General features: G+C 45.4%; 1 protein-coding gene and 1 long non-coding RNA gene across 2 annotated transcripts in view; one reads left to right on the top strand and one right to left on the bottom strand.

The window, feature by feature from the left end:
* LOC142776616 (uncharacterized) overlaps positions 1–16370 on the bottom strand; it is a 48885-nt gene extending 32515 nt beyond the window's left edge. Inside the window, exon 1 of the long non-coding RNA XR_012887682.1 lies at positions 15962–16370. This is a non-coding gene — a long non-coding RNA (uncharacterized LOC142776616). The remainder of the gene's footprint in view (positions 1–15961) is intronic.
* Positions 16371–18151: 1781 nt separating this feature from the next.
* Positions 18152–23270, top strand: LOC119170630 (zinc finger SWIM domain-containing protein 3). Its single transcript, XM_037421846.2, has 5 exons — positions 18152–19048; positions 19200–19308; positions 20008–20239; positions 20369–22273; positions 22541–23270. The coding sequence occupies exons 1-5, from the start codon at positions 18801–18803 to the stop codon at positions 22846–22848; spliced, it is 2802 nt and encodes a 933-aa protein (XP_037277743.1). The 5' UTR covers positions 18152–18800; the 3' UTR covers positions 22849–23270.
* Positions 23271–24646: the final 1376 nt, after the last annotated feature.

Here is a 24646-nt window from a genome sequence, read left to right as displayed (position 1 = left end):
CAGATACTAACAGCGGCACAAACACGCCCTATATATCTCATATATACACAAGAGGGCGAGCTAGCGTCGTCTCCTTGCAGCGGCAAAGAGTTTATCATTTCTGTGGCCTCAGCGATTAGCACCGGCAATATATACTGTCACGCGTCTGTCTCATTCGGTGCGTTTTCAATACAAATGTGATTTCGTCAATGCTATAACGCACCGCGAGGTGGTGGCCTTAGCCCAAGGGTCGGTTGCTCATTGTGTTCTTTGTTTACGTTCATCGTATTTTTATCAACAACAGTTAATTCCTAATGAGCCCCTAGGCAGCTGCATATATACGCCAATACAAACTGTGTAAACAACAATTTCTTTTGAAAGAAAAAATCTGGGTGATTATAACGTTAAAGTATACCTAGCTGCTTCCTTTTTTAAATGGTGCTTAGCTGTATATGACTGGTTAAAGCATTCCGGGTCATGCACACAGCACGAGCTTGTTACGCGAGGCAACAAATTAGACGAGAATGATCCATTGCATAGTGACCACTTAGGCACAACCACGTAAAAAAATAGGAGGATGAAGTAATTTCAATGTAGCATGTTGTTTGCCATTGTTCTCAGCATTCTAATTTTTCTGTGTGCCATAAAATCTTGCTTGCTAAATGACGTCACAAACCTGTGAAATGGCGTGGCGTTTATTACAGTCCATGCAGAGTAAACAGTGAATTCACTTGAAGCAATACCGAACACTTTTTGGAATAGCCAAAGGGCATTTCCTTCGTAATGTAGTTCAAGTATGCCAGTCGCAAGTCATCTTAGCAGTGGCTACACTTATAGCAGCTAGCGAGATAGATTTGTATGACTATCATGAATCATATTCACTTGCAGAATGAGGGCGTTTAGAAGTTTGTGTGCATATACATCTCTGTGAGCTCATCCGTGCTGAGAGAGGCAGGAAGAGAGAGAACTAAGCAGCACTACACATGTCTGCTTCTTAGCTGTCCAAGTTGTACTTTTAGCTGGAGAAGACAACTGAAGTTGAAAGAAAACCAACTAAGCCAACTTTTAATGAAGCCCCCATAGTGCTAAAAACTATGATCTTTCCCCTTCTTCGTTGTCTGGTGGGTCAGCCCAAAAGCTCAGCTTGCCGCTGTACTCTATTGCACTGCTTTATTCATCGCCACTTTTCAGGAAGCCGCCATCGCTCCCAGTTGCCATAATAAAGGTTGTTCAGGTTTATCGGGGACTAAGACAAGAACATTTCTTTTTTTTTTTGCGGTTCTAGAAAACCCTAAATCTTTAATGAAAGTTTCGTTGCACTCATCGACTTACAGCAGATTGGACAGAGCAGCTGGAAAAAAAATGGGGTTTTTGAAGCAGCAAATGCTTTGACCGGTTCATAAAAACTTATTCATTCCCATCCATACCTTCATCGGCCAGTCACAGCAAAATAAAAGCATAAACAAGTGATGTAATGCTATAGGCCCCCTGTTCAGCGCTAGCCTGATCTGCAATGCTACAGCACACGCGCGAAAGCATCGCATGGGTGGGCCGCACCACAAATAGCCTACAAAAAAAATGGGCACAAAACAAATGCCGGAAAATTATATCGTAATATTCCCTCGTAACAATATAGTTGAGTTATTACTGTGATGAAGAAAAGCTTCACCTTAGTTGTTGGTTTTTCCAGTGTGTAGGACACTGTTACTACTGTAAAGTCAGGGGTGGGGGGGGGGGCTCATCCCTCGAAACTTTTCTTTGCTAAGGTGCTCGTGCACCATTGCCCCCCCCCTCCCCGGCTTATAAGCCTACGCTTCCATCATATCCACTATTATTTCCACTATACCCACCAACGATTGCCGCATCCACCAAATTAGGGTTTTCAATAGGGATATCACTTGGCAATAAACTATTTTCATATGCAAAGAAAATTTATTTACATTTTTTTCAAAATAATTGGAAGGAAACGTGAAAGAAACTAGTCTTTTTCTCGACTACTCAAAACTTCCGGAGATTTCGCATGTCTAGTTCTGTGCAGTTGGGAAGTCTAATGTGAAAAATCACCAGAAACTGCGAAGACTTGGTATCAGTGAAAGTAGTTTATTTTCATAAGTGGTACGCTGGTGAGTATGAGTGTTACCTACATTTATAGTACTTTGGTTGTTTACTTCTTTTTTTCAAAATAATATTAGTAGCGGTTGCAGCTGTTGTGCTGTTCTTTCGTGTCTTCCTTTTGTGCCCTGTCTTCGTTCACTGCTTCACACGTAAAAATGATCCTAAGGTATTTTCACGATTACAGACCGACCAAGTCGATGATGATGATGAAGGTGATGAAAACTTTATTTTGGTACAGAGAAGACGCGGAGGAGACCCCACTCTATACGGCTAGTCCCACGTGAGGACTGTGACCCGAGCTTGGTGGCCCGTTTCGCGGGCACTCTGGACGGCCAGGGTTTCATTGTGGAATTCGGGAATGCGCAAGAGCGCTGCCCACCTGTCTTCGCTGAAGGCGGAGCCGACAGCTTCACAGTGCAACTCCTCTTACGACGTAAGCAACAGATAATTGAGCGAGGCTGGATAATAATATGCACACTCTAATGTTCAGAACTGGCGCGCATGAGAGCATCGATTTACGCGCCTACGTACAGGAAAGTGATCAACTCCATATTTTATAATCCAGCTTCAGCTCTCTTCACTTGGCGGTGCCACATGACAGTTTCTGTCACTTTTAAGTACCATTTAAAAATGTAAATCATACTCACAATGCGAAAGAACCGCTGAAGGTTGACTATATTTTATGGTGTTTTCATTTTTAGTCTCTCATAATCAAATGGTGGTTTCGGGACGTTATAAGAACACAATTATTAAAACGAAAGCTATTATGAGATCATAATACGGGTCACGCGCAGCGAATTAGTTGTCCGCCACCTGTTTTCGTTACCGCGATTCCACGAAATAAGAAAAAAATACCTAATGAACATACCAAAGGCATGTGGCCACATGATGGGTTTGAACGCAGGTCCACTGCATGCCAGCCTCAGTATTCTACCGCTGAACCACGCCGGCTTAATTTTTTTTTCTATTGTCATCTTGACTACGGGACAAATCAGTCTGACAATCGCACATCAGATTGCGTTTTATGTGTATTATTGCATTAAACAGAGATATCACATCTTCAATGCAGACGGTAGTGTTATACACATCTAGCACTTTGATAACAGCTTCCAGAAAACACTCATGAACAGATCGAACTCTTACATCACATTCTTTGTACGATAACATACTACGCCAAACCGAATGAAGACCAAGCAAGAAAATAACGTCCAAATGTTGCACAGAACTTTCCCAAGGCAAGAAACGAATTCCATGTGGAGTAAGAGGTAAATCTTTTTTTTAAAGTCCTCTGTAAAATGTTCCAAAAGAAAATGGCATTCTTACAATCAATAAATACATGTTCAATGGTTTCAAGTTTGTTACACGAGAGACAGCGGTTTCCCCATGGTACATACATCCCTTTCTCTTCAAGGCACGTTTTCACTGGCAAGGTTCCTGTATGGAGCTTGAAAAAGACAGTTTTAACATTGTTTGGCATACAAAAGTTTTTCACTTGCTTTAGTACATATCTTACCCGCATGAGGTTTTATACATTGAACGGTAAATGGACAGGAAAAACATTCTGTATGAGTTCTTTCATAAGGCACTTTCTTTTCACTTACGTTTGTAGTCTACCAAAAACCTTGCCCTTAAGACACGATATGAGAACACAACTTCACGCAAGAACGGTAACAAGGTGTGTCGTCTTCCCCTGTCTGAAGATACAAAGAAGTCATACATGTGGTGCACCAACATTGCTTGAAATAATGAACATAAAGAAACGTCTCTGTGGTCTCTTATCGTCATGAAACATGAGAAAACTTGGTTAAGAAATAGATGGCACAAAGACAGTCCTCGTTGCTTAACACGCCTAAACAAGCTTGTTCTTGAAGTTCGCTGCCATGTAGAGCTCCAGACGAACGTGGAAAGTATCCTGTGGATTTTGTTGATGCTCTTACACGTGAAACCAAGTGCTTGTAAAAGTGCATAATTTTAGCAGCCAGAAACACGTTACATACAGCTGACCATGAAAAAATTGATAAGTCACGGCCACCCCATCCTTCTGCTGTCACGCACAGTTCCTCCGCATTTCAAGCCAAAACTCTTCACTGTCTTGATACCTGTCTTATGATACCACTAGGTAACAACTATAGGTGTCGTGAGCGACTGAATATTTCAGAAGGAACTAGGTATGAGGTCCCAATCATCATGCAATAAATCAGCCCTTTTTTCTTTGTTTTTTAAACTTCCACTCGTGTCACAAAACCTCTCAGTGTTCCTAATAACGAAGTGACACTCTCTCTATCAACAGCAAAAAAGACAATATCGTCTGTGTATTCCGAAACACGCACTTCACATGATTGCAACATGAAAACATTAATCCCTGCAAGGTGAAGATCACTTTCTTAAACAGTGGTTCTAAAAATAGACCAAAAAGCAAAGGACTTAAAGGACACCCCTGGCACACGAAGGAAAGTACATGTATGCGCTGAGAGTGCGCTCCATTCACAATTATTTTTGCACTTGAACTTTTGTATGCCAATCTAATTCCTCTACATATGATCGTACCAAGACCGGCTTACAGAGCTAGCGTAAAGAGTATATTGTGTGAAATGACGTCGAATGCCTTGGCTAGATCAATTTGCAACACAGCTACTTTCAGAAGTGCAGCGTCACAATACAGTAAAATGCTCCTGGCGACATGAATATTCTTGAATATGCTCCTGCGCTTGATGCCGCAAGTCTGATACGGCAAGACCAACTTGTGTGTAACTCCTTGCAGCCCCCTAGCCAGCGCTTTCATTATTACCTTATAATCCATGTTTGTTAACGTGATTGGCCTGTATCCAGTCGCTTTGCGTAAAACTTATTGCTCTTTTCCTTTAGCAATCATCACAGTGTGCACACCATTAAAAGATGGAGGCTCAGTCTCTCGATCTAAAGACTCTGAAAAAACCTCGTGCAATGCTGCGGCCATGTCCTCCTTGAACGCTTTGTAAAAGGCGGCATTCATGTCATCCGCACCGGGAGACTTACCCATGCCAAGATCTTCGATAGCCCTCAAAATTTCCCCTATAATTATAGACATTTGTAATAGATTTGTGTCCGCAGCGTTAAGTGCCGACATTTCTATCAAGAACTCATCTAAAAAACCCGGCTCTTTCGGCTAACGATAATCAAACAGTTCTTGATAGTAGCTTTCAAATGGATATATAATATCTTTGTGTTCTTTCAATATTTTAACATTCTATTTTATTTCTAGTATGCCGCGAGCTCGAGCGTAACCCTTGTCATCTGGAAAAGCTCGCTTTATCGAGGCTTCAACCACGATGTTCATCTCAGCTTTTGCGCGTGTAATTGGCCATTTATATTTATCCTCTTCAAGACATTCAATTTTGTTTTTGACGACCTGCACTTGATGCGTAATTAAGCCCGAGTTTTCTGTTTTAATCTTCATCAAATCATTTAGCACCACCAGGAGCTCGCGTTCCTGTTTTTGACCTTGATACTGCATGTGGAAACTACACTCTATTGCCATCATTTTTATCCTTTCCTTCAATAATTCCCATTTTTTCGTCGCAGTCCTTCCCGAGTTTTTTTAAAAATTCTCCATTTCTTTCTTTGTCTCATCAAGAAACCCTTCATGCGTTATTTTCTTAGTATTCAGTTTCCATGTTCCCCATACCTTTTTTGCACTTTCGCCCTATCTCAAATGAGACTAAGCAATGATCACTGAAGAAAACAGCATAAACGTCATAGCTCTGACATAAAGGTACAATCTTAGGACAAACATATGCTCGATCTAGTCGTGCGTGACTAGAGTTTTGAAAATGTGTGAACTGTTGGCAACTACCACCCTTCACAAACAGAGCCACATCTCGAAAAAAGAACTTATTAAGGCTATCTCTAAGCAAACCAACGCTTTCATCACTTACTATAGCAGTATACGTACGATCTTCTTGGGGAGAACACAATTGAAGTCACTCAACAGAATCACACATCTTCAACACTAAAATCACGCTGGAAATTCACGGAAAAACAAACATCTCTTTGAGATTTGTAGATGCCTATACACAGATAACTCTAAAGTTCGTGTTCCCGTAACCAAAGTCGCACAAAACGAAACGCCCATGTAAGCAACTTGAGATTGTGGTTATAAGAGGGAAAAGAAGAGAAAAATGAGCCTCGTAACTGTCTGCAACAGCGTGCGACACCTCAACAGTAGCCAACAAGAAATGGGGGTGAGGAGGGATTAAAAGGATATGATTAAAGATAGAGAGAGAGAGAGAGAGAGAGAGAGAGAGAGAGAGAGAGATGCGCAAGGATAGCGAGCGATGACATAGGAGACAGGAAAATTGGAAACACGGCCACAGGAGTCCGTGGAGAGGGCATCACTAGCAAGAGCTCTTGTCGGCGAAACTGCAGGAGATGGCGTAGGACCAACCCAGTCCCAGTCGTTCAGAGCTGCGCTGTCGTTGGAGATCACGAGGGCACAACCGGTCGGCACGGAATCCAGTGAGCGCGAAGCAACTTACTAAAATGCCAAGAGAGTTCTTGAGAAAAAATCACAGCTTTGCAGCAAAGGCAAAGCAATGAACGCGATAGAAACAAATTGGAAGATCACGTGCAGAATGGCAAGCAGATCAAAACGTGCCCGACGTTTCCCGTGTGCAAATAACATACGAAATGTACTTACAGGTAAACATGAACACGAAGGAGCATCTCAATTGTTACTTCGCTGTGCCTGATAGCTTGCTTTTTCGGCAAACGGAGACTGTGCACGATTGCAGTGACCTTTGTGCGCCCGGTAACTACCACAAAATGCTTCCGGTGAAAGTTTAAGGACAGCCAAGACATAAGATCCTCCAAACCGCGAGATAAGGGCGTGCGAGTGAGCGCTCGGGCGCTTTACGACCACCCACTCCCCTCCGCGAGGCAAACTACGCGTGGGAGATTAGGGCACGCGGCCACGCGCTTATTGCACCATCTTGCTTTTAATGCTAAAAACATGATAGTTCTTTTCCGAGATGCCCATCACCAGCGGTAAGTGGTAGATATACAGAGCTTGTAGTTCGAGCACTTGAGGGCGGGCTTCTCCGTAGCTCAGTGGTTAACACCTCGCATTTTCGACTTGGAGGTTCCACGTTTGATTCAGCGCGCCGACAACTTTCTCGGAATATTTTTTTCTTTCTTGCGTTTTCGTATATGTAGATAGATATATATATTAGGTGCATGATGCCGGTGGCGAAATACAGCCGAGAGAGACAGAGAGAGAGAAACGTCTTTATTAATAAAGGCATGCAGAAAGAAGGCGACGCAGAAACCCCTAGTCCGGGGTTCCTAGGACGACTCCAGCGACGAGTCGGGCTCGTTGTATCAGAGCTGGGAGGACTTCGGGAGGTCCATCGCGGAGAGCATCGTCCCACAGTTCCTCGTTACATAAAGGATGAAGGAAAGCTAGTACGAGAGGGAAAATATTCGTAGTGCACTCGATCAAGACATGGAAGGTCGTAGGCGAGTTTCCAAAGCCGGGGCAACGGTCTGCATAGCAGTGCGGGTAAAATTCATGATGTGATACCCGATTGGGAAATGTTTTATTCTATAGCTCGCGTAATGCTACAGCCTCCGTGTCCATATATTTGCTATCAAAATAAAATATTACATACGGCTGATGTTCCCACTGCATGCCTCACACATCTATTGTACCACAATAAAAATTGTGATAGCAAGCTATCAGCTGCGTCCTCAGTACTAACATTAGTCTCCTGGACCACGAGCAAGTGACGTTTTTTTTTTTGCATCAGTCTTTTCAACTGGTACTACAGGCGACGCGCTCCTAGACCGCGAACATTCAGCTTATCAATGCGCTACGCCAAAGTCATACTAGCCATTTTGCTGATAAGGATGAAACTACAGTACTGTGCTTACCATGTCTCTTATACCGTGCAGTGGAAAAAATGGGTCTTACACGTCTTTATTTTGTCCCCGAACCGGCGAAGATGGCGCCGACCGAATCTCGAGGGCATATTTTTTTTTTTTACTCTAGCTTCTGTGACGCGATGCCGCAGACACTCCGGGCGTTTCAGTTTGCGTTCCGTGCTTTCTACTCGAATACGCGTCCCGCGGTCGCTTCCGTAAACTTTGAGCTAGCTTCTGGTGTACCGATCTCACCACCCGTACCCATGTTTTCCTCTATCGTTTCTTGAACATCCCGCTCGCCACCTGTTTCGGCCAACTCCTCTGCTCCCTTTATTGAGTCATGGTCGTCTTGTGTTGGCACGTCCTCTGTCTCTTCTCCAGTTACCTGAACTTTTGCCTCTTATTCCATTGCGTTACTGCTAGGGGCAAATTTTTTAGCCTCCTCGGCGGCCATTATATTCTCTTGGGTGTCGCCTGTTTGCAGCATGGTCTTCGTTAATCTGGCATAACTCCTGGCACAATCTTGACTTTCCTGTCTAAACGCTCGGCATACAACACACTGAGGAGTCTGACAGTCTCGTCGTATATGTCCTTGCATGTGATACCTAAGGCAGAGTGGGGGCCTGACCCGGGGCCACAAGGACAGTACCAGCCCCTCTAAATTTAAGAAGATGTGGAACGTCTTCTAGCACCACTCCTTCATTCAGTTTCAGTCGCACAATCCTCGTCGTCGATGTCGCGTGCTCAAAGCCTGTGACGGTGAAGTTGTCATTCGAAACCTCCAGGACTTCACTCAACATTTGTCGAATGCTCTCATTTGAGACGGCAAAATCGACCCAGTGGGTTTTCATGGTGAGGTCTTGTTAGATGGGGCCGATTATAGCACAGAAACCACCCCTGACTTGGAGTCTACCCGTTTTAAGTGAAACACCTTTGTCACATCTGGCATTGTCAAGCATCTTAATAGCGTCTGGCTGGTGAAGATGTTTCGATACTTCACCAGCCAGATGTGATTTCTTTGGAAGGCTCCATTGCCAAAGATCGCTTTGATGAGTCCCACTTCCTTTAACGGGGCCCGACAGTCTTCCAACCGGTATGGTCTTTTTGCCAAATCACCGTGCACAAAACATGCAAATTGCTCCATTTAATCACCCGATGGCAATGCAGGCAACCAGCATTCTGATGGTGCAGAAGGAAACCTGACACTGTGGCCAGCCTCAGCCGCCGAAGCACCTTCCGTGGAAGACATATGTCGCCAGCGCTTGCAACTCGTCGCCAGCGCTTGCAACTCATTCCCACGCTTGACATTCTCAAACTTGCAACTTGGAAAGGAATTGTGTTAATGAGAGTAATAAAGCAATTTAGAACAGCAAAAGAACATTGAGACGTCACATAATGCAAATCGCGTAACGGTGGGTCGTCCACTGCTTCAACACATTACAAAATCTTGTTGTTTTTGTTTTCCTCTGCACAAGGCTCTTACCCAATGGAGGATGATTAAACATAACAAAAGCTTATTGTTGTTGTTTTCCTCTGCGCATGGCTCTTACCCAATGAAGAGCTGTGCGGCAAGTGCTTTGTTGAGTGTGGCCACCACAGCGTTGACCTCTGAAAAGGTCGTGCTGTGGAATGCCCGAGTATGTGATATGAAAAGTACGAAGTTCTCTCAAAAAAGCTAACAATAATTTATGTGTGAAAAGTGGTTCCCTACAGACGAACATTGCAAGATAAAGTGGTAACGGTTGTCGGTAAGGTAGTGGAAAGTTTTCTCTTTTCAGTGTGCCTAATTCTTTACACAGGATCACAATGTGAAGTGCGGTGAGCACTTCTCCACATCGATCACACGAAGGTCGATCGCCACCAGACAAAAGAAATGAATGTGTAGTGTATGCATGTCCTGTTCTTAACCTTGTAAATACCGCCGACCGATTTTTCGGACCTGGCGGGGACCGAAAAAAAGTACGAAAAATCGAACAGTCTGAAAAATTCGTTTTCGCCAAAAATCTGAAGTTTATTGCATCAGGCAGGTTTAAAAACGTCCTTGATGCTGCCTTGCCTCAAACTACGCTTGGAGGCAATTTGGTTTGCCCGGATTTGCGCCAAGGTGACATCGTCGCCGTAAACGCTCGACAAAATTGTCACCGCGTTGGCGATCTCCGCCGGCTGCGGGCGGTCTTCGTTGGCGTCGGATGACGACAACGACGACCGCCATCCGGCGTCGACCGTCATCCGGTGACATCTAGCTGCGAACGTCCACTCTCTATTAGCTTGATTATGGCAGCTTTCTTCTCCATCGTCAGGGTCGTATACTTCCCACGCTTCTTCACACCACCTGGCTCCCGCGATGGCACAGATGGCGGAGCCATGGCACGGAGAACACAAAATTCGATGCCGCAGATAGCCGCTGCGAAGCACACAACGTCTCGACGCTAAGCGACACAACACGTGCAGAATCGGGACTGAAAAAAGCTGCAACGACAATAAAAGAATCCTTCTTTCGCCTTCTCCACGTGCGCTGTGATGACGATAGTGCTGACGGAAGACGAAAAAACGGCATCCATCACCGCGTCTTTTAAAAAGCAAACACGGCCTCTGAAACTTAAAATATGGCGTGCGCATTCCTATCTCGGAGGCATAAAAGGCATCTGAAGACCAAGCTTAGCCAAGCCGACAGAAAATCCAACATGGCGGCGTTCTCAATGGCTTGGGGCGTAGCACAAAACGAGCGATTTAGTCCGAAACATCGAACTTTCAGGGGCGAATTCGCCCGAAAAATCGGTCGAAACAATGCATTAGCTCTATGGGATCCCCGAAAGTGTATTTATGAAGCCCGGAATATCCAACAAGTCCGAATTTTTGGAGTCCGGAAAATCGGTCGGCGACTGTATTGCTTATGTGTGGCGTGATTTTCATACTGGCGGCCAATGACCAAGTTGTGGCATGATGGCATGCATTTGATTACCTGTGTGTCGGTCCTATGTGCTCTGCCAATAACCCCTGAGCCTTCATTTTAGAAAAGGTTTCAAGTCGAGTGCAGGAATTGGTATCAATGTACTGGTATCGGTTTTGTTGGCGGATCCAGCTAGCTGGTCCACCAGACCGTTGCCTTGTATTTTGTGGTGTCCTGGCACCCAACGGACTACAACATGCTGCTTGGATGAAGAGACTGTGCATAAAAGTGAATAAAGCGAGACAAGGACAGGTTTTAGTGCTTTTCAGGAGTCTTCAGAGATTTTACTATACTTAAGGAATTTGTATATAGTATTGCCTTGTGTAGTTTTATTTTTATGTTTAACAGCCGCAAGTATCGCATAAGCTTCGCCGGTAAAAATGCTCGTATCAAAGGGCAGAACGATAGCTTTCGAAAAGGATGGGCCGACGGCTGCGTACGAGACAAAAGTGTTGGACTTTGAAGCATCCGTAAAGAACTAAAGACGTGTATTTATGTTGAAGTTCTAGGAAGTATGTCTGAATATGGGCAATTGGCGCGTGCTTCGTAACCCCTAAAAAAGACACTTCGCAGTCTATTGCCTGCCACTGCCACCGTGACAGGCACACGGCGGGAGCCATCAAACGGTGTTTAAGTGACACACCAGTTTCCTTCGCTAGGGCCCTAATACAGAGTGAATAGGGCTGTCCCATAGAAGGCCGTTTTTCAAACACAGTATAACTTGTCATGTCAGTCTTTGTCGAATGTGAAGGGTGTTCCATGCCTGTGTTCCCTATAAGATAATATTTATAAGACATGTAACATCTCTGTAGGTGGAGCGACCATTCGTTCAATTTCACGTACAGGCTTTCCACGGGCCTAGTGCGAAAAGCACCCGTAGAGAGAGTCGGATGCCTAAGTGATGAACAGGGTCAATCATTTTAAGGATAAGTGTTGCAGACTGCTATGCTATTGCACCATAGTCTACGTGGGTGCGTATGAGGCTTTTATACAAATTCAATAAACACTTTTTGTCACTTCCCCACGCAGTGTGTGAAAACACTTTTAGAACTTTCATTGTTTTAATGAACTTCTTTTTTTAATACTTCATCTGTGGTATGAAGGTTAGCTTGGCGTCTAATATTAGACCTAAGAATATGTGTTCAACATTAACAGAAAGACATCGCCCATGCAGTTGAACATCGGGATCGGAATGAATGTCTCTCTTCCTGGAGAACAAGGCACACGTGCTTTTGTGTGCATTCAGTCGGGACACATTTTCTTCTGGCCAATTGGACACTTTGTTCAAACCAAGCTGAACCTGTCGCTCACACATTGCCAGATTACAAGATTTTCAACCGAGCTGGACGTTGTCGAAATATGTGCAATAAAACATATTGCGAGGATTAGACAAGCGCAAAGAATTCATTTTGATAATGAAAAGTGTGCAATTAAGTACACCACCTTGGGGCACTCCTGTTTCTTGAACAAATGTTTTGGAAAAAACGCTGCCCACTCGGACACGGCATGTCCGGTTTGACAAGTAACTCTTGATTATAATAAACATTCTGCCACACACGCCAAGGTGGGATAGGCCTCTTAATCTGCCAAAGCGCCATGTTGTATCATAAGCCTTTTCGATATAGAGGAACAAAGAAATAATGTATTGTTTGTGGACGAAAGCGTCTCTGATCGGTACCTCGATACGAACAAGATCGTCGGTGGTAGATCTACCCTCTGGAAATCCACACTGGAATGGGTCGAACAAATTGTTTGTTTCAAGTAAATGTAAAAGTCGGCAGTATATAATTTTTTTTTCTCCGAAAAGTTTGCAGAAGCAGCTTGTAAGCGCAGTAGGCCTATAACTCAAAACTGAAAAAGGATCCTTGCCCTCTTTCAAAATGGGAATAATAATAGACTCTTCTAGAAAGCAGAGATATTGCCAGAAAACCAGATAGCATTGTACAGTTTTTTTTTTTTTTGCGTTTCAATTGGGAGGTTTTTCAGCATTTCATGCAGCACACGGGGAACCTGGTGCGGAATTACTGCAGGAGTTCACTGATGTTTGGAACTCAGCTAAAATGAAAGCTTGGTTGTATGCCTCGTATTTTGTACATTTGTGTTCTAGTTACTGCTTTTCTATTCTTCTTTTGTATTTTTAGAAAGCGTCAGAATAGTGTGACGAGCTAAACACCTGATCGAAGTGTGCACCCAGGAAGTTCGCCTGATATTCCAACCTGTCACCATGTGTGTTCACGAGTGGGAGTGAGTGTACTTGTCCTCACTGCTATTCTACCGACCATGTTACAGACTTCAGCCTCCTGCGTATATGAACTGATCGCTCACAAGAACTTCTGCCAGGTTTCTCTTCTCGCCTGCCGACGCGTTCTCCTGCATTGAGACTTAATTGTCTGAAAGCTGTCAAGATTGTCGCTGTAGGTGAGTTTAGAAGAAACCTCCATGCCCTGTTCTGCTCCTTTAGCGAAATCGGAAACTCAGTGTTCCACCATGGGACACGTCGCTTGCTTGATCCAAGCCCGGCCGCTTGGATCGGCGCACGCGGCGATGTTCAAAGAATCGGTGATCGTGGTCGAAAAATCGTTTTGTTGCGCCGGCGGGTTTGCGTGGCCTCACTGACTTCAATATTTCGCGATTCGTTCCACTCAAATTAACAGCCGTTTTCACGCTTCTGCCTGCGTGTGGAGGGCATGCTGAGCCGAGTGCGAAGTGAGCGAGAACAGGTCCTAAACACAAAACGAATCGCGAATGATCAGAGTCGGTGGGGTAGCGTACGCGCGTTCACTAGACGCAGACGAACGGATACACTTGGTGGCCGACGGTGTTGGCAAATGGTCTGGTCACTCCAGGCCGGCGACGCCAATGACAGTATATATACCAGCGATAAAAAAACAGGGAAGATGGCCGACCGGTCTTTGAAAGATCAGTGTCAGTGTGAAAACACGGGCCTCGTCTGGCGATGCGGGGTGCTCAAAGTAGCGGGGGGGAGGGGGGACAAAGCACGCAGGGGTGCATAACAAAAAGCGGTCGGGGAGAGCGGCAACTAGAGGCGCGCGGTGGCAGGGTCGGCGTTTAACAATAAGAATGTATGCGCACCTCGCCGATGCCTGATGGGTGGTCGAAAGTGGTTTCCCGGGAAGTTGACTGAGCGCCGACCCCGTTCGCTCTAACCGATCGGTGGCGCTCGGAGACGTTCATTGTAAGTGCAATTTTGTGCCATTGAACCAAAGTATGTTTTCACGGTCACGCGGAAATTGTTCATTTTAAGCGAAAGTTCGTTTTCAGTGGGGCCATTATATGTGGGCTCGACTTATTGTACAAGATTTATCTCGAAATAAAACCAACTAATACACGCTTCTTCTGCAATGATATAACTAATTTAGAACACATGCTCTGGTGGTGTTCCACATCATGCTGTGGAGAAGTTATCCCGCCTTTCAAATGGGAGGGTGCTATTGCCAGCTCTGTACTCGAACAACACACATGCGCAGTTTAACGGGCTTACGACACAGCAGAGAAACTTTATCTTTCTGTTTTGAGCGGCCTGTAACGTCATAAAGCACCTTCCAAAGTACCTAATAAAGTTCATTCATCCATCCATTTTTGTGATAGTAATTAGAGTGATTGTTATTATTATCATTTACGTGTAAAAAATTACACCATTTTAAAAGAGACCATCTTTGGATGCGAAGCCGCTGGGAGATGGTGAACAACACCCACAAAAACTCGTCTATGTGACCTGAAGCAGATGCACGAACATTCATAACCTCTAACTGACTGCCGCTGCCGGTGACCATCACTTCCACCACAAGAACGGCAATGTGAACAAGTACATGATGAACAAATTCAAATGCCTCAACAACCATCATCGTCTAGACCCCGTCACTGAGCGCTACCTCTGGCGCTTTTTTTTTTTTTTTCGCCGACGACTCAGAAGAGACACGTGGGAGCATAGGAGAGCAGTGAGAGGGCGAGGGGACAAGCATGCGCAATTGGGTTCTAGACGCCCTGGCAAGGAGGGAAGGACAATAACTCCATTATAAGTTGCTTCGCATTTAAAAAGCAATCTGGCTGTTCTGAGCAAGCTAATGAGCGACCGCTTGATTGATCGCTACAGTAAACTAAAGCCGTCTTGCATGTTCATGCATGGTATGACCCACCAGATGTGCACAAGGTTAGAAAAAATGTGAAAGAAATGTACCTTGCCGTTCACTTGTCTAGTTCCGAAGAAGTATACAAAGTTCGTAAATTACACGCAAGCACAGAAAAAATAATGATGAAGTCGTCATTTAAACATTTCTGATCCTTTTGCCATGAAAACTATTAATTCAAATTATTTATTACCTTCATCAAATCTGCGTAAATATTATCAACACTAATGACGCATTCGGAAATTCATCCTGTGATACCATGTTGTGTCAAAATTAGCATGCATACCAGTGCAACTTTTGATGGTCAACAATACTTATTGTCCAACAGTGCCATACAAACACATTTCTCTGCATAGCCAAGCTGTGACCCTTAATAAACAAGCAAAACTGACTTTTCCTCATTTCAGGTGCCGTTACACATAACAAAAAGTCAATAATTTGATAAATTTTTTATATTTGTTCTTTGATTCATATACAGCAAATGTGGCATTTATGTCAAAAATATGTGCCTAAACTGAGGGACAACTTCCTGTGGCAATTAGGGAAGCCTTCGAAACTAAAGTGGGTGTGTGCCACAGTTGAAGAATATAGTCCCTCAAATGCGTCTGCTTTCCTTGAGAAAATCATAAAAACAACATTGCTTCATTTTCTACAGAATGCTGTTTATAAAGACATGTCTAACGAACCAAGGATATATAATTATTTGTTTTGCTTTATGAATTGTGATTTTTTCATTTTGCACGTCTGAAAACTTCGCACGTTTTAGGTACACCTTATAGTCAAAATGGTGGCTTCACTTTTAGGTGAGTGCATGGCACCCTCCAGCAATTCAGACGACTCGCCGAACGAACTTGTGTCAAATTTCACTCACCATTGGCTGTGTAAGCACACGTAGCAAGTTCTATTCTGTGGTATTATATGCACACGGCCGTCGTTCAGAAAGCGAGTCTAGCCAGACTACTTCACGGAGGAGTACATGTGCAGTACAACTCCGCCCCCACATCTTTCCCTTCATTGTAACAGAAAGCTGTCCCCGAGTATAGTGACAGTGTCGCACATGCTTGTGTGACAGCAGGTGCACATAATTTCCAAGTACTCTTGAAAAACCAGCTCTCCACAACGAGGGAATGCATTTGGGGCATCACAAACTGGCATCATTCAATGTGGCATCCAATTTCGAAACATACACAAACCCACAAAAAAATGCTTTATTCATACACGAAATGATTGCAAAATACGCAACTATGGCTATATACCGTATTTACTCGCATAATCGGCGCACTCGCATAATAGGCGCACCCCTAGTTTGGTCGCAAAAAATTCGATTTTTTTTTAATTCCGCGCATAATAGGCGCACCCCGAACTTGGCCGTGATCAGAAACGATTCTACCCCCCAGCGGTACAGTTGGAATGCGGTCCACGTACCCTGAAGAAAAAAAGAAGGCAAATCGACGAGAAAATAAAAAAATTCGAAGTGCAACGACCTAACGAACGTGTTTTTCGAAATAAAACTTGAAAAAAAAAACGGCTGTTCCATCAATTACTGATGCCCCACAATTCGCCGCGCTTTTTGGAGGTCACGTGTACAACGCCGGGGGCTCGATCGCCATCACCACCATCAGAGAAAAAGAAAGAAACGCCATTTTGCAAGCGGTGTGCGTATGTTGTGGTCGTGTATTGAACTTTGGTTCCACCATGGGGAAGTACGCGAGCTATACGGCTGGGTTTAAACTGAAGGCAGTGCAGTACGCGCTGGAGCACGGCAACCGGGCTGCAAGCAGGCATTTCGGCGTTGGAGAAACCAGTATTCGATACTGGAGGGACCAAGAAGAAAAACTTAAGGCGACGAAGAAGACACGATGGGCTTTCCGCGGTGCCAAGACCGGCAGGTATCCGAACGTTGAAGAGCAACTGGTCCGGCATAAACGGGAGCTACGACAAGACGGCTGTGCTGTGTCGTTGGATATTGTGCAGACTGAGGCGCGCAGAATAGCCTGAGCGCAGGGCATCGAAGCAAAAGAGTTCAAAGCCAGCTCCGGATGGACAACTCGTTTCATGCGGCGCCATGGCCTCGCACTGCGAAGGCGGACCGCCTTGTGCCAGCGCTTGCCCGCAGCATATGAGGACAAAGTGGTGGACTTCCACAGTTTTGTTATAAAGCTCCGACAGCAGAAAGACTTCATTTTGTCCCAGATCGGCAACGCTGATCAGACCCCCCTTTGCTTTGATATGCCGTGGAACACGACAGTGGAGGAGAAAGGTGCACGGAGCGTCATCGTCAGAACGTCTGGCGCTGATAAACAACGATGCACCGTAATGCTGGCGGTGACAGCGGATGGGCGTAAGCTACCGCCTTACGTTATTTTTAAACGTAAGAGGCTCCCAAAGGCAAAATTCCCTCAAGGGATCTACGTCAGAGTCCAGGAAAAAGGCTGGATTAGCGCGGAACTCATGGTGGATTGGGTGAAAACAGTCTGGGGTCGGCGGCCGGGTGGTCTGTTGTTGCCGTCCATGCTTGTCCTGGACAGTTTTCGTGGGCACCTAGTAGGCCGCGTACGAGATAAGCTAAAGGAGCTGCGCACAGATCTGGCAGCGATTCCGGGCGGCCTCACATCGATACTGCAGCCTTTGGACGTGTCTTTGAATAAACCTTTCAAGGACAATGTTCGAAGGCTGTACACCACCTGGATGGCTGGAGGACAACATCAGCTGACTCCAGGTGGTAAGATTAAGAGGCCGCCTGTGGAAACGCTGTGCGCTTGGATCGTAGAAGCGTGGCAGGCGATCTCCGACAAAGTCGTCAGGAAAAGCTTCAAGAAGACGGGTATCTCGAACGCACTGGATGCGAGTGAGGATGACATGTTGTGGGGAGCGGATGATTCGGACACCGAAAACGAATCCCCGCTCGGCGAGGATGAATGTGTGATCTCCGACTCGGACTCCGAATAGGGAAAAGGAGGAACAGCTACGACTTTTGTGTAAATAAATTTTACGTGTGTGTGTGCAGTTGACGGCTCTCGCTTGTTCATTAAAAGGTACGTAGGTATGTTTGTTCGCTGTGTCTAAAGGTACGTCGGACGTACCCGAATACCAAAAGCTAAAGGTACGTCCGACGTACCCGAAACCGTGAGTCTAAAGATACTTCGGACGTACCAGAATACTAAAAGCTAAAGGTACGTCCGACGTGCGCTTTCTCGCAAGTTTTCACTCAAGCGACTCAAGTTCCACCTGCCCGTCCGTCGTTTTCAAGCAGTTCGCACGACTGACCTCTTAGACGCGCGGATCCGAGAAAAAAAAAGTTTTCGTCAACGAGTTTGTAGTTGGACGCGCAGACGTTGCACCGGTTACATCAGACGTTGCACGGGTTGCACTTTCTCGCCTACTCAAGCTTGGTTTATACCACGGAAATGTTTATTCCTCCGTGGTTTACACGCAGCTATTATATCGCTTGATTAGGAAAAAAAAAAAGTTTTCGCCATCGGGTCGATTTCGATGCAAGTAGTACAAATCAATCCATTCCAATCCAGTTCTTGGAGTCCGTCCGAGTCTGTCAGGTGTTCTGTGAGTCTGTCTTATCCATAGTCTTATCCGTCCTACTTGTGTGGCGCCATTCTCCCGTCTCTTCAGTCAGCGTGTTACAGGTGTTCTGTGGTGACCGTTCCGCAGCACGTGCGGCGCCAGTCAAGTGTTCCCGTTCCGCAGCTCGTGTGATGGCTGGCAGCAAAATGAAAGTTGGGGACAAATTTCCAACGTTCAGGGAACTGGAAGCTGCTGTGAAAGGATACAGTGAAGAGAAGTTCGTGCAGTTTTACAAACGTGACTGTCGAACTGTCACAGCGGCGAAGACCAAAGTGAAGCGTTTTCTGAACGAACGACTTGGAATGTATCAGGTGGTTTACTGCTGTATCAAGGGGGGCAAGTCTTTCAAGAGCCGCAGCAAGGGGGAAAGAGATACCAGGTGAGGGCCAGCACTGGTCATTGTTTCCTTTGTGTTTCTTTCTGTGCTGCCAATCCACCATGGTCAGCGACGTGGTTGCGTTGTACACATCATGCATTTAGACGATTGTTTCCTGAGAGACATTGAGCATGTGACAACGGATCACTTTCAGCACCTTTCAGGCTGGATGTCCGGCGTTCGTGAAGTGCAGGGCCTCTGACGATGGGAACTTCCTGGAGGTTATTGAAATGAATGAGGACCACAACCATGAGTTATCGAAGGTATGGAGTTCCTAAGCATCCTTAAAAGTGTGCGACAGTATCTTAATGCCCTGTCCTTCATCCCTCACCATGTGTTGTTAAATTAAGCCAATACAGCTTTTGCTGTTACCTGTTCATATTGGTTAGTGAAGTTCAGTTCTGTTTTTTCACAGAAACAAACCTGAGTTTTGAGGTTATACAGGGTGACATGCACCACTGAAATATACTTTTGACGAAATGTTTGACGTGCTTACTTGATCGCGCAAAATGTTCTCGCTCAATTCTCATTGAGCTGGTAGCACCAGCACAGGGGATGCGAAGTTTTGCGATGTCAAATTAATGGGATCAAAGCAGTACATGCAGGTTCATTTCTTATTCACACTCAGAGGAATTCCTGCTGCATCATTATTACATTGAGGCAGATTAACTGCAACTTGCTTGTCATCAAAGCCGCCATTCTACAGTGCTACTACATTCAGGAACTGTGTCCTTGACATCACATGCGAGCCATATATAGGAAACACAGATTTACAGTTACAAGCATGATAAGGTGAGATTGAAGTGAGCTTGCTTGTGCTAAGAACCTAGATGCCATATATGCAGAATGTTGTCTGCACTTGTTTGCTTCACTCTGTGAGCTTGACATTGCATAATGCAGTTAACCTATAATTGCATATGTAGTTCAGTTTAACATTGAATGAAAAGTTTATTTTATTGCAGTTACTCTACAGCCACCTGCCACAAACCAGAGCATTAAGAGAACCAGGGGCCAAGGAGGAAGCCACACAGCTCTTGGCTTTGCATGCCAACAAGAAGTTGGTTAAGAAAAGGATAGAAGAAAAGACGGGGAAACTTGTCCTGCTCAAAGACTTGAGCAATGCGGCCTCTTCCCTCAGACCACAGACAAGGAATGACCTCATTAAGACTGCAGCTCTTCTGCAAAATGAGCATGGTAAGCACCTGATATTGTAGCACAAGTTTTTAAATAATTGCATCTGGGTTTTCCAGTGGGCTTCAGAGAAACTCGTATGTACAGTCGGCCAAATCTTTTACATTTAGACCATGAAATTTATTTCTACAGGTACAGACTACCACATCCTTGCTGATGGGGAAAACTTCCAAGGAATTTTGCTGTCCAATGAGTCTATGCGGTCAAATATGGATGCCTACCCAGAATTCCTAGGAATTGATGCCACCTACAAGCTTCTAGAAATACGAACACCAGTCTATGTGATGCACGTTGAAGACTCCAATGGAGACACAGAGACAGTATGTGTTGCAATTCTTGTGAATGAGTCTGCACCCACTATCAAATGGATGTTGGAAAAGTTCAAGGAACTGCACCCATCTTGGCCAAAAGTAAAGTGTGTCATGGCAGACAAGGACCTTTTGGAGCGTGACCTTCTCAAAGAAAGCTTCCCGCAGTCGAAGGTGCTCATCTGTGTGTTCCACACTTTAAAGACTTTTCGACGCGAGATTGCCTGCAACAAGATGAACATCACTGCAGAGGAAAGGGACCAAGCCCTGGCACTGCTCCAGAAGATGGTCCTGTCACGATCGAGTGAAAAATTTGAGGAGCTTCAACTGGAATTTGACAATAATGTTTGCCAAGAGATCCGCTCTTACTATGACAAAAACTGGCGTCCCATCAAGGATGAGTGGTACACTGGACCCAAGTTTATGTCTGAAAACTTTAACAACACTACCAACAACAGAATTGAAAGTCTGAACGCAAAACTGAAAAGTGTTATAAAAAAGAATAGCTCCCTTGAAGAGTTTGTGTGCTCACTTTTCACAGTATTGAACGCCTTGAGCGATGAACGTGACCACAGAGCATTGACAAGCATATCCAAAAGACCTTGCAAAGCACCTTCTAGCCCTGAAGAAGCTATGTATCAGGAATCATTGACTCCCTATGCCTTTAAGCTTGTAAGGGAGCAGATCTACCTGTCAGCCAAGCGAGTACCAAGTGACCAAAAAGCAGATGTGTTCACATTCGAGGCGTCGTCTGGCAACACGTCAACAACAAAAACTAACTGCAATTGTTCCTTTTGGAACGCTATGAGACTGCCATGCCGGCATGTGTTTGCAGTTAGGCGGACTCTGAACATTAGTCTCTTTGATGACAAACTTTTTCTAAAAAGGTGGTCCAAGGCATATTACTACTGTCATCAGAGAGCCTTCCTTTCTCAAGAGAAGTGCACAACTGAACATTCCATTTCGGAGCAGGCTGCAAAACCTCGGAGGCCAATGTCGCAGCATGAGAAATACAGGGAGGTATTTCCTACATGCAAGTACATAGCTCAACTTGCTGCAGAAGAAACAGGTGAAAGATACCAGGGCCGTCTAAAAGTTTTGTTGGCACTCTCTGAGGCATGGGAGCAAGGGCGCGAAATTGAAATCGTGGAAGTGTTGCGTCATGAAGCCTCATCCCCTTCATCACCAGAGCAAGTCAGACGCCAGCTGGAGCTGACTGTGTCCGTAGAAGAGAATGCAGAGTCACCCAAAGCTGCATCAGGTGAGGATTGGGACACGTCTGAAACTGCAGATCAGAATAATTCACATGATCAACCAGATCTGCCTCAAGCACCTTTAAGCCATACCGGGGCAGAACCACTTCATACCACTCCTGAGAAAGAGCAGCGTGCCCATAATGCAGGTGCATGCGAAACTCCTGATGAAGTGAGAAAGGCACAGCCACGCGAGAATACCTTGGCCCCTGCAAGCAGCGCCGGGCCTTCAGACTACATGCGCGAACGCCTCGGAAAGCTGAAAGTGCCCGCTAAGGTGAAGTCACGAGGTCGACCCAAAGGGGCGGAGAAAACCGTTATTGGGCTTCCACGACGGCGGCAGGGACCCCACAAATCAGCAGCAACACTGCAGCCATTTCGCGATCTGCCTCCTCAGGAAAAGGAGCTCAGGATCCTAAGTTGCTTAGTTCCTCAGGGCCTGCTAAGTGAGGTTCAGCAGGGGAAACTGCTACTCGGTGAGTTGTGAGATTTACCTTTATTTATGCTTAAATTTCCTATTTTGTTGCAACTTCAGTCGCTATCTAAGGTGTAGTACGAAGGTGTCTGATATCACCTATAGGGCTGCAACTACAGCTACATTCTGTAAGAATATTGAGTGTTCAATTCACAAAATAAACCTGAGCCCTAGAAATAAGTTCCCCTTGTTCAGATTCATAGCATTCTGTTGTACCTTAAAGCCATCTGATGGCAGGTTCAGAACACTTATTCAGTAATTTTTACAGGTGAGGACCAGGTGGAAACCATACCTTCCAGGATTCCAGAGACAATCCTCGACGAGGAAGTTCACCTTGACTGTGTCCAGAAATACTTCACTGAAGACGGCTGGACAGCTGTGCTGGCAACAGTCAAGGTGAAGAAGCAAACCATAAAGTGGAAATGCAACGAATGTCGGGACCTGTTAGAAGAGGACCCTTCTGTGATTTGTGACTTATGTTTGTGTTGGTTCCACCAAATCTGTACTTCACTGAGCAGCCGCAACAGGAATAGTTCCTGGTTTTGTGCGAAGTGTGTAGCAGCAGCCCAAATGTAAAGGAGCTGCTCCGTGAGTGGAACACAGCGATGGGAAACCTGCTGCAATTGCTCCTACGTGCTATATTTTGTTAAAGCTGGTCCATACATGCTACAAATGAGCAAAATTACTCCAACCTGCTACGTTTTGTGAAAGCTACTACATTAATGCTACAAATGAGCAGAATTGCTCCAAAGCTTCTACGCAAGCAGGGTTTGCTTCTACGCAAGCAGGGGAGCTCGCAAGCAGGGTTTGCTTAAGCACAACAAAAGATGGCTGAGTGTATGCCCCACTGGCATGCTTATAAAAAATGGAAGAAAGCTTAGTGCTGTTTCATGCGAGTGACATTTACATGTATTGTGTGTCTGTGTATTTGTTCCTATTATTCTTCATACAATTGTGATCCTTTGATTAAAGCTTGCATTAGTTGTGCCTTCAGTGAACACTGAATTCATTCATTGTATACATAGTTTGCATTGACGTCACCATGGCCGCCATCTTAGGGCCCCCAGCTACTTTGAGATGCTGGGTTAGCTCAAACGGTGACATAGGATTTGTGCCGGTGCCCTTCGCGTTCCTTTGATTCCCCACAGCGCGCCTTGCGAACAGAAGAAAGTGGGGACATCACAAAAGAACACGGGGACCGAACAACTGTGTGTCCTCCTCTGCAATGGTACTCTCTAATGACATAAAAAGTCACGGTTGCCGCCATCTCGGAGCACCCAGTGCAGAGAACCTGTCTGTGATGTCACGTGAAAACTATGTATAATAAGAGCATTAAAATGCTATCTGGCCTGTCTTTTTCGTTTTTGCAACCTGCTAAGGAGGAGATCATGAGAGCACCCAGGCGTAGGCGGCTAGCTAGTTAGTGATCTAACTTGGCTAACCAGATAAATAAATTCGTTTGGTTTGCTAAGAAATGCTTTGCATTTAAAAATCTTACATCTTGTTTTTTTCCCTGCAGTAATTAGCTAACGACCCGCTCATCTGGAAACCTCGTGGACTCAAGCGCGCTGGTTAGTTTTTGGGAGCCGGTCGCAGTTACGGTTTCAAAGGTCAGCGAGTAGGTCGGCTCCCAGAATGGTTTTCGTGCAAACTCAGCTGGCTACATAGGCGCATATCACACAAAACCGCGTTCGCGAGAGTACCGCACAGAACTCTTTGCCCGAAAATTGCTCTGCCGAGGGAAGGACATCAGCCTCTGTACTTACGTGCGAGCCTCCCCCTTTCCGTTCAAAAGATCTGCTAGGAGAGAACGGCACCGCCGACATCGACGCCGTTCGTCAACCACGCGATGCTCTAAGTTTTCCATTGTCACCGGTAGTACTCGCTCCCTGTCAGTCTGGTAGTACTCGCTCCCTGTCAGTCTTTTACGTGAGCAGGCTCGCACGAAGGCTCGTTTCTTCGTATATATGCAAAAATTGGTACGCGGTAGCCGTGGACCCACCCGGCAACTCCCGGCGTACGTCCGACGTATCTTTTTTTTTTTTTTAGACTCAGTTTCGCGTACCCCCGACGTATCTTTAGACTCACGGTTTCGGGTACGTCGGACGTACCTTTAGCTTTTAGTAATCGGGTACGTCCGACGTATCTTTAGACTCACGGTTTCGGGTACGTCGGACGTACCTTTAGCTTTTGGTATTCGGGTACGTCCGACGTACCTTTAGACACACAGTATTCTGGTACGTCGGACGTACCAGAATACTAAAAGCTAAAGGTACGTCCGACGTGCGCTTTCTCGCAAGTTTTCACTCAAGCGACTCAAGTTCCACCTGCCCGTCCGTCGTTTTCAAGCAGTTCGGGTAATCGGGTACGTCCG

This window comes from Rhipicephalus microplus, chromosome X (genome assembly GCF_043290135.1).
Source record: "Rhipicephalus microplus isolate Deutch F79 chromosome X, USDA_Rmic, whole genome shotgun sequence".
NCBI classification, from domain to species: Eukaryota; Metazoa; Arthropoda; class Arachnida; order Ixodida; family Ixodidae; genus Rhipicephalus; species Rhipicephalus microplus.
Note: the sequence above shows the minus strand (reverse complement) of the source record. Positions and strands in the feature narration are given on the sequence as shown.

What these genes read in the sequence shown, in the direction of transcription:
- LOC119170630 (XM_037421846.2), top strand. Translation starts at nt 18,801, where the DNA reads ATGGCTGGCAGCAAAATGAAAGTTGGGGACAAATTTCCAACGTTCAGG. An exon ending in ACAACCATGAGTTATCGAAG is followed by an intron (nt 19,309 to 20,007) that starts GTATGGAGTTCC and finishes ATTTTATTGCAG; the next exon opens with TTACTCTACAGCCACCTGCC. An exon ending in TCTTCTGCAAAATGAGCATG is followed by an intron (nt 20,240 to 20,368) that starts GTAAGCACCTGA and finishes TTATTTCTACAG; the next exon opens with GTACAGACTACCACATCCTT.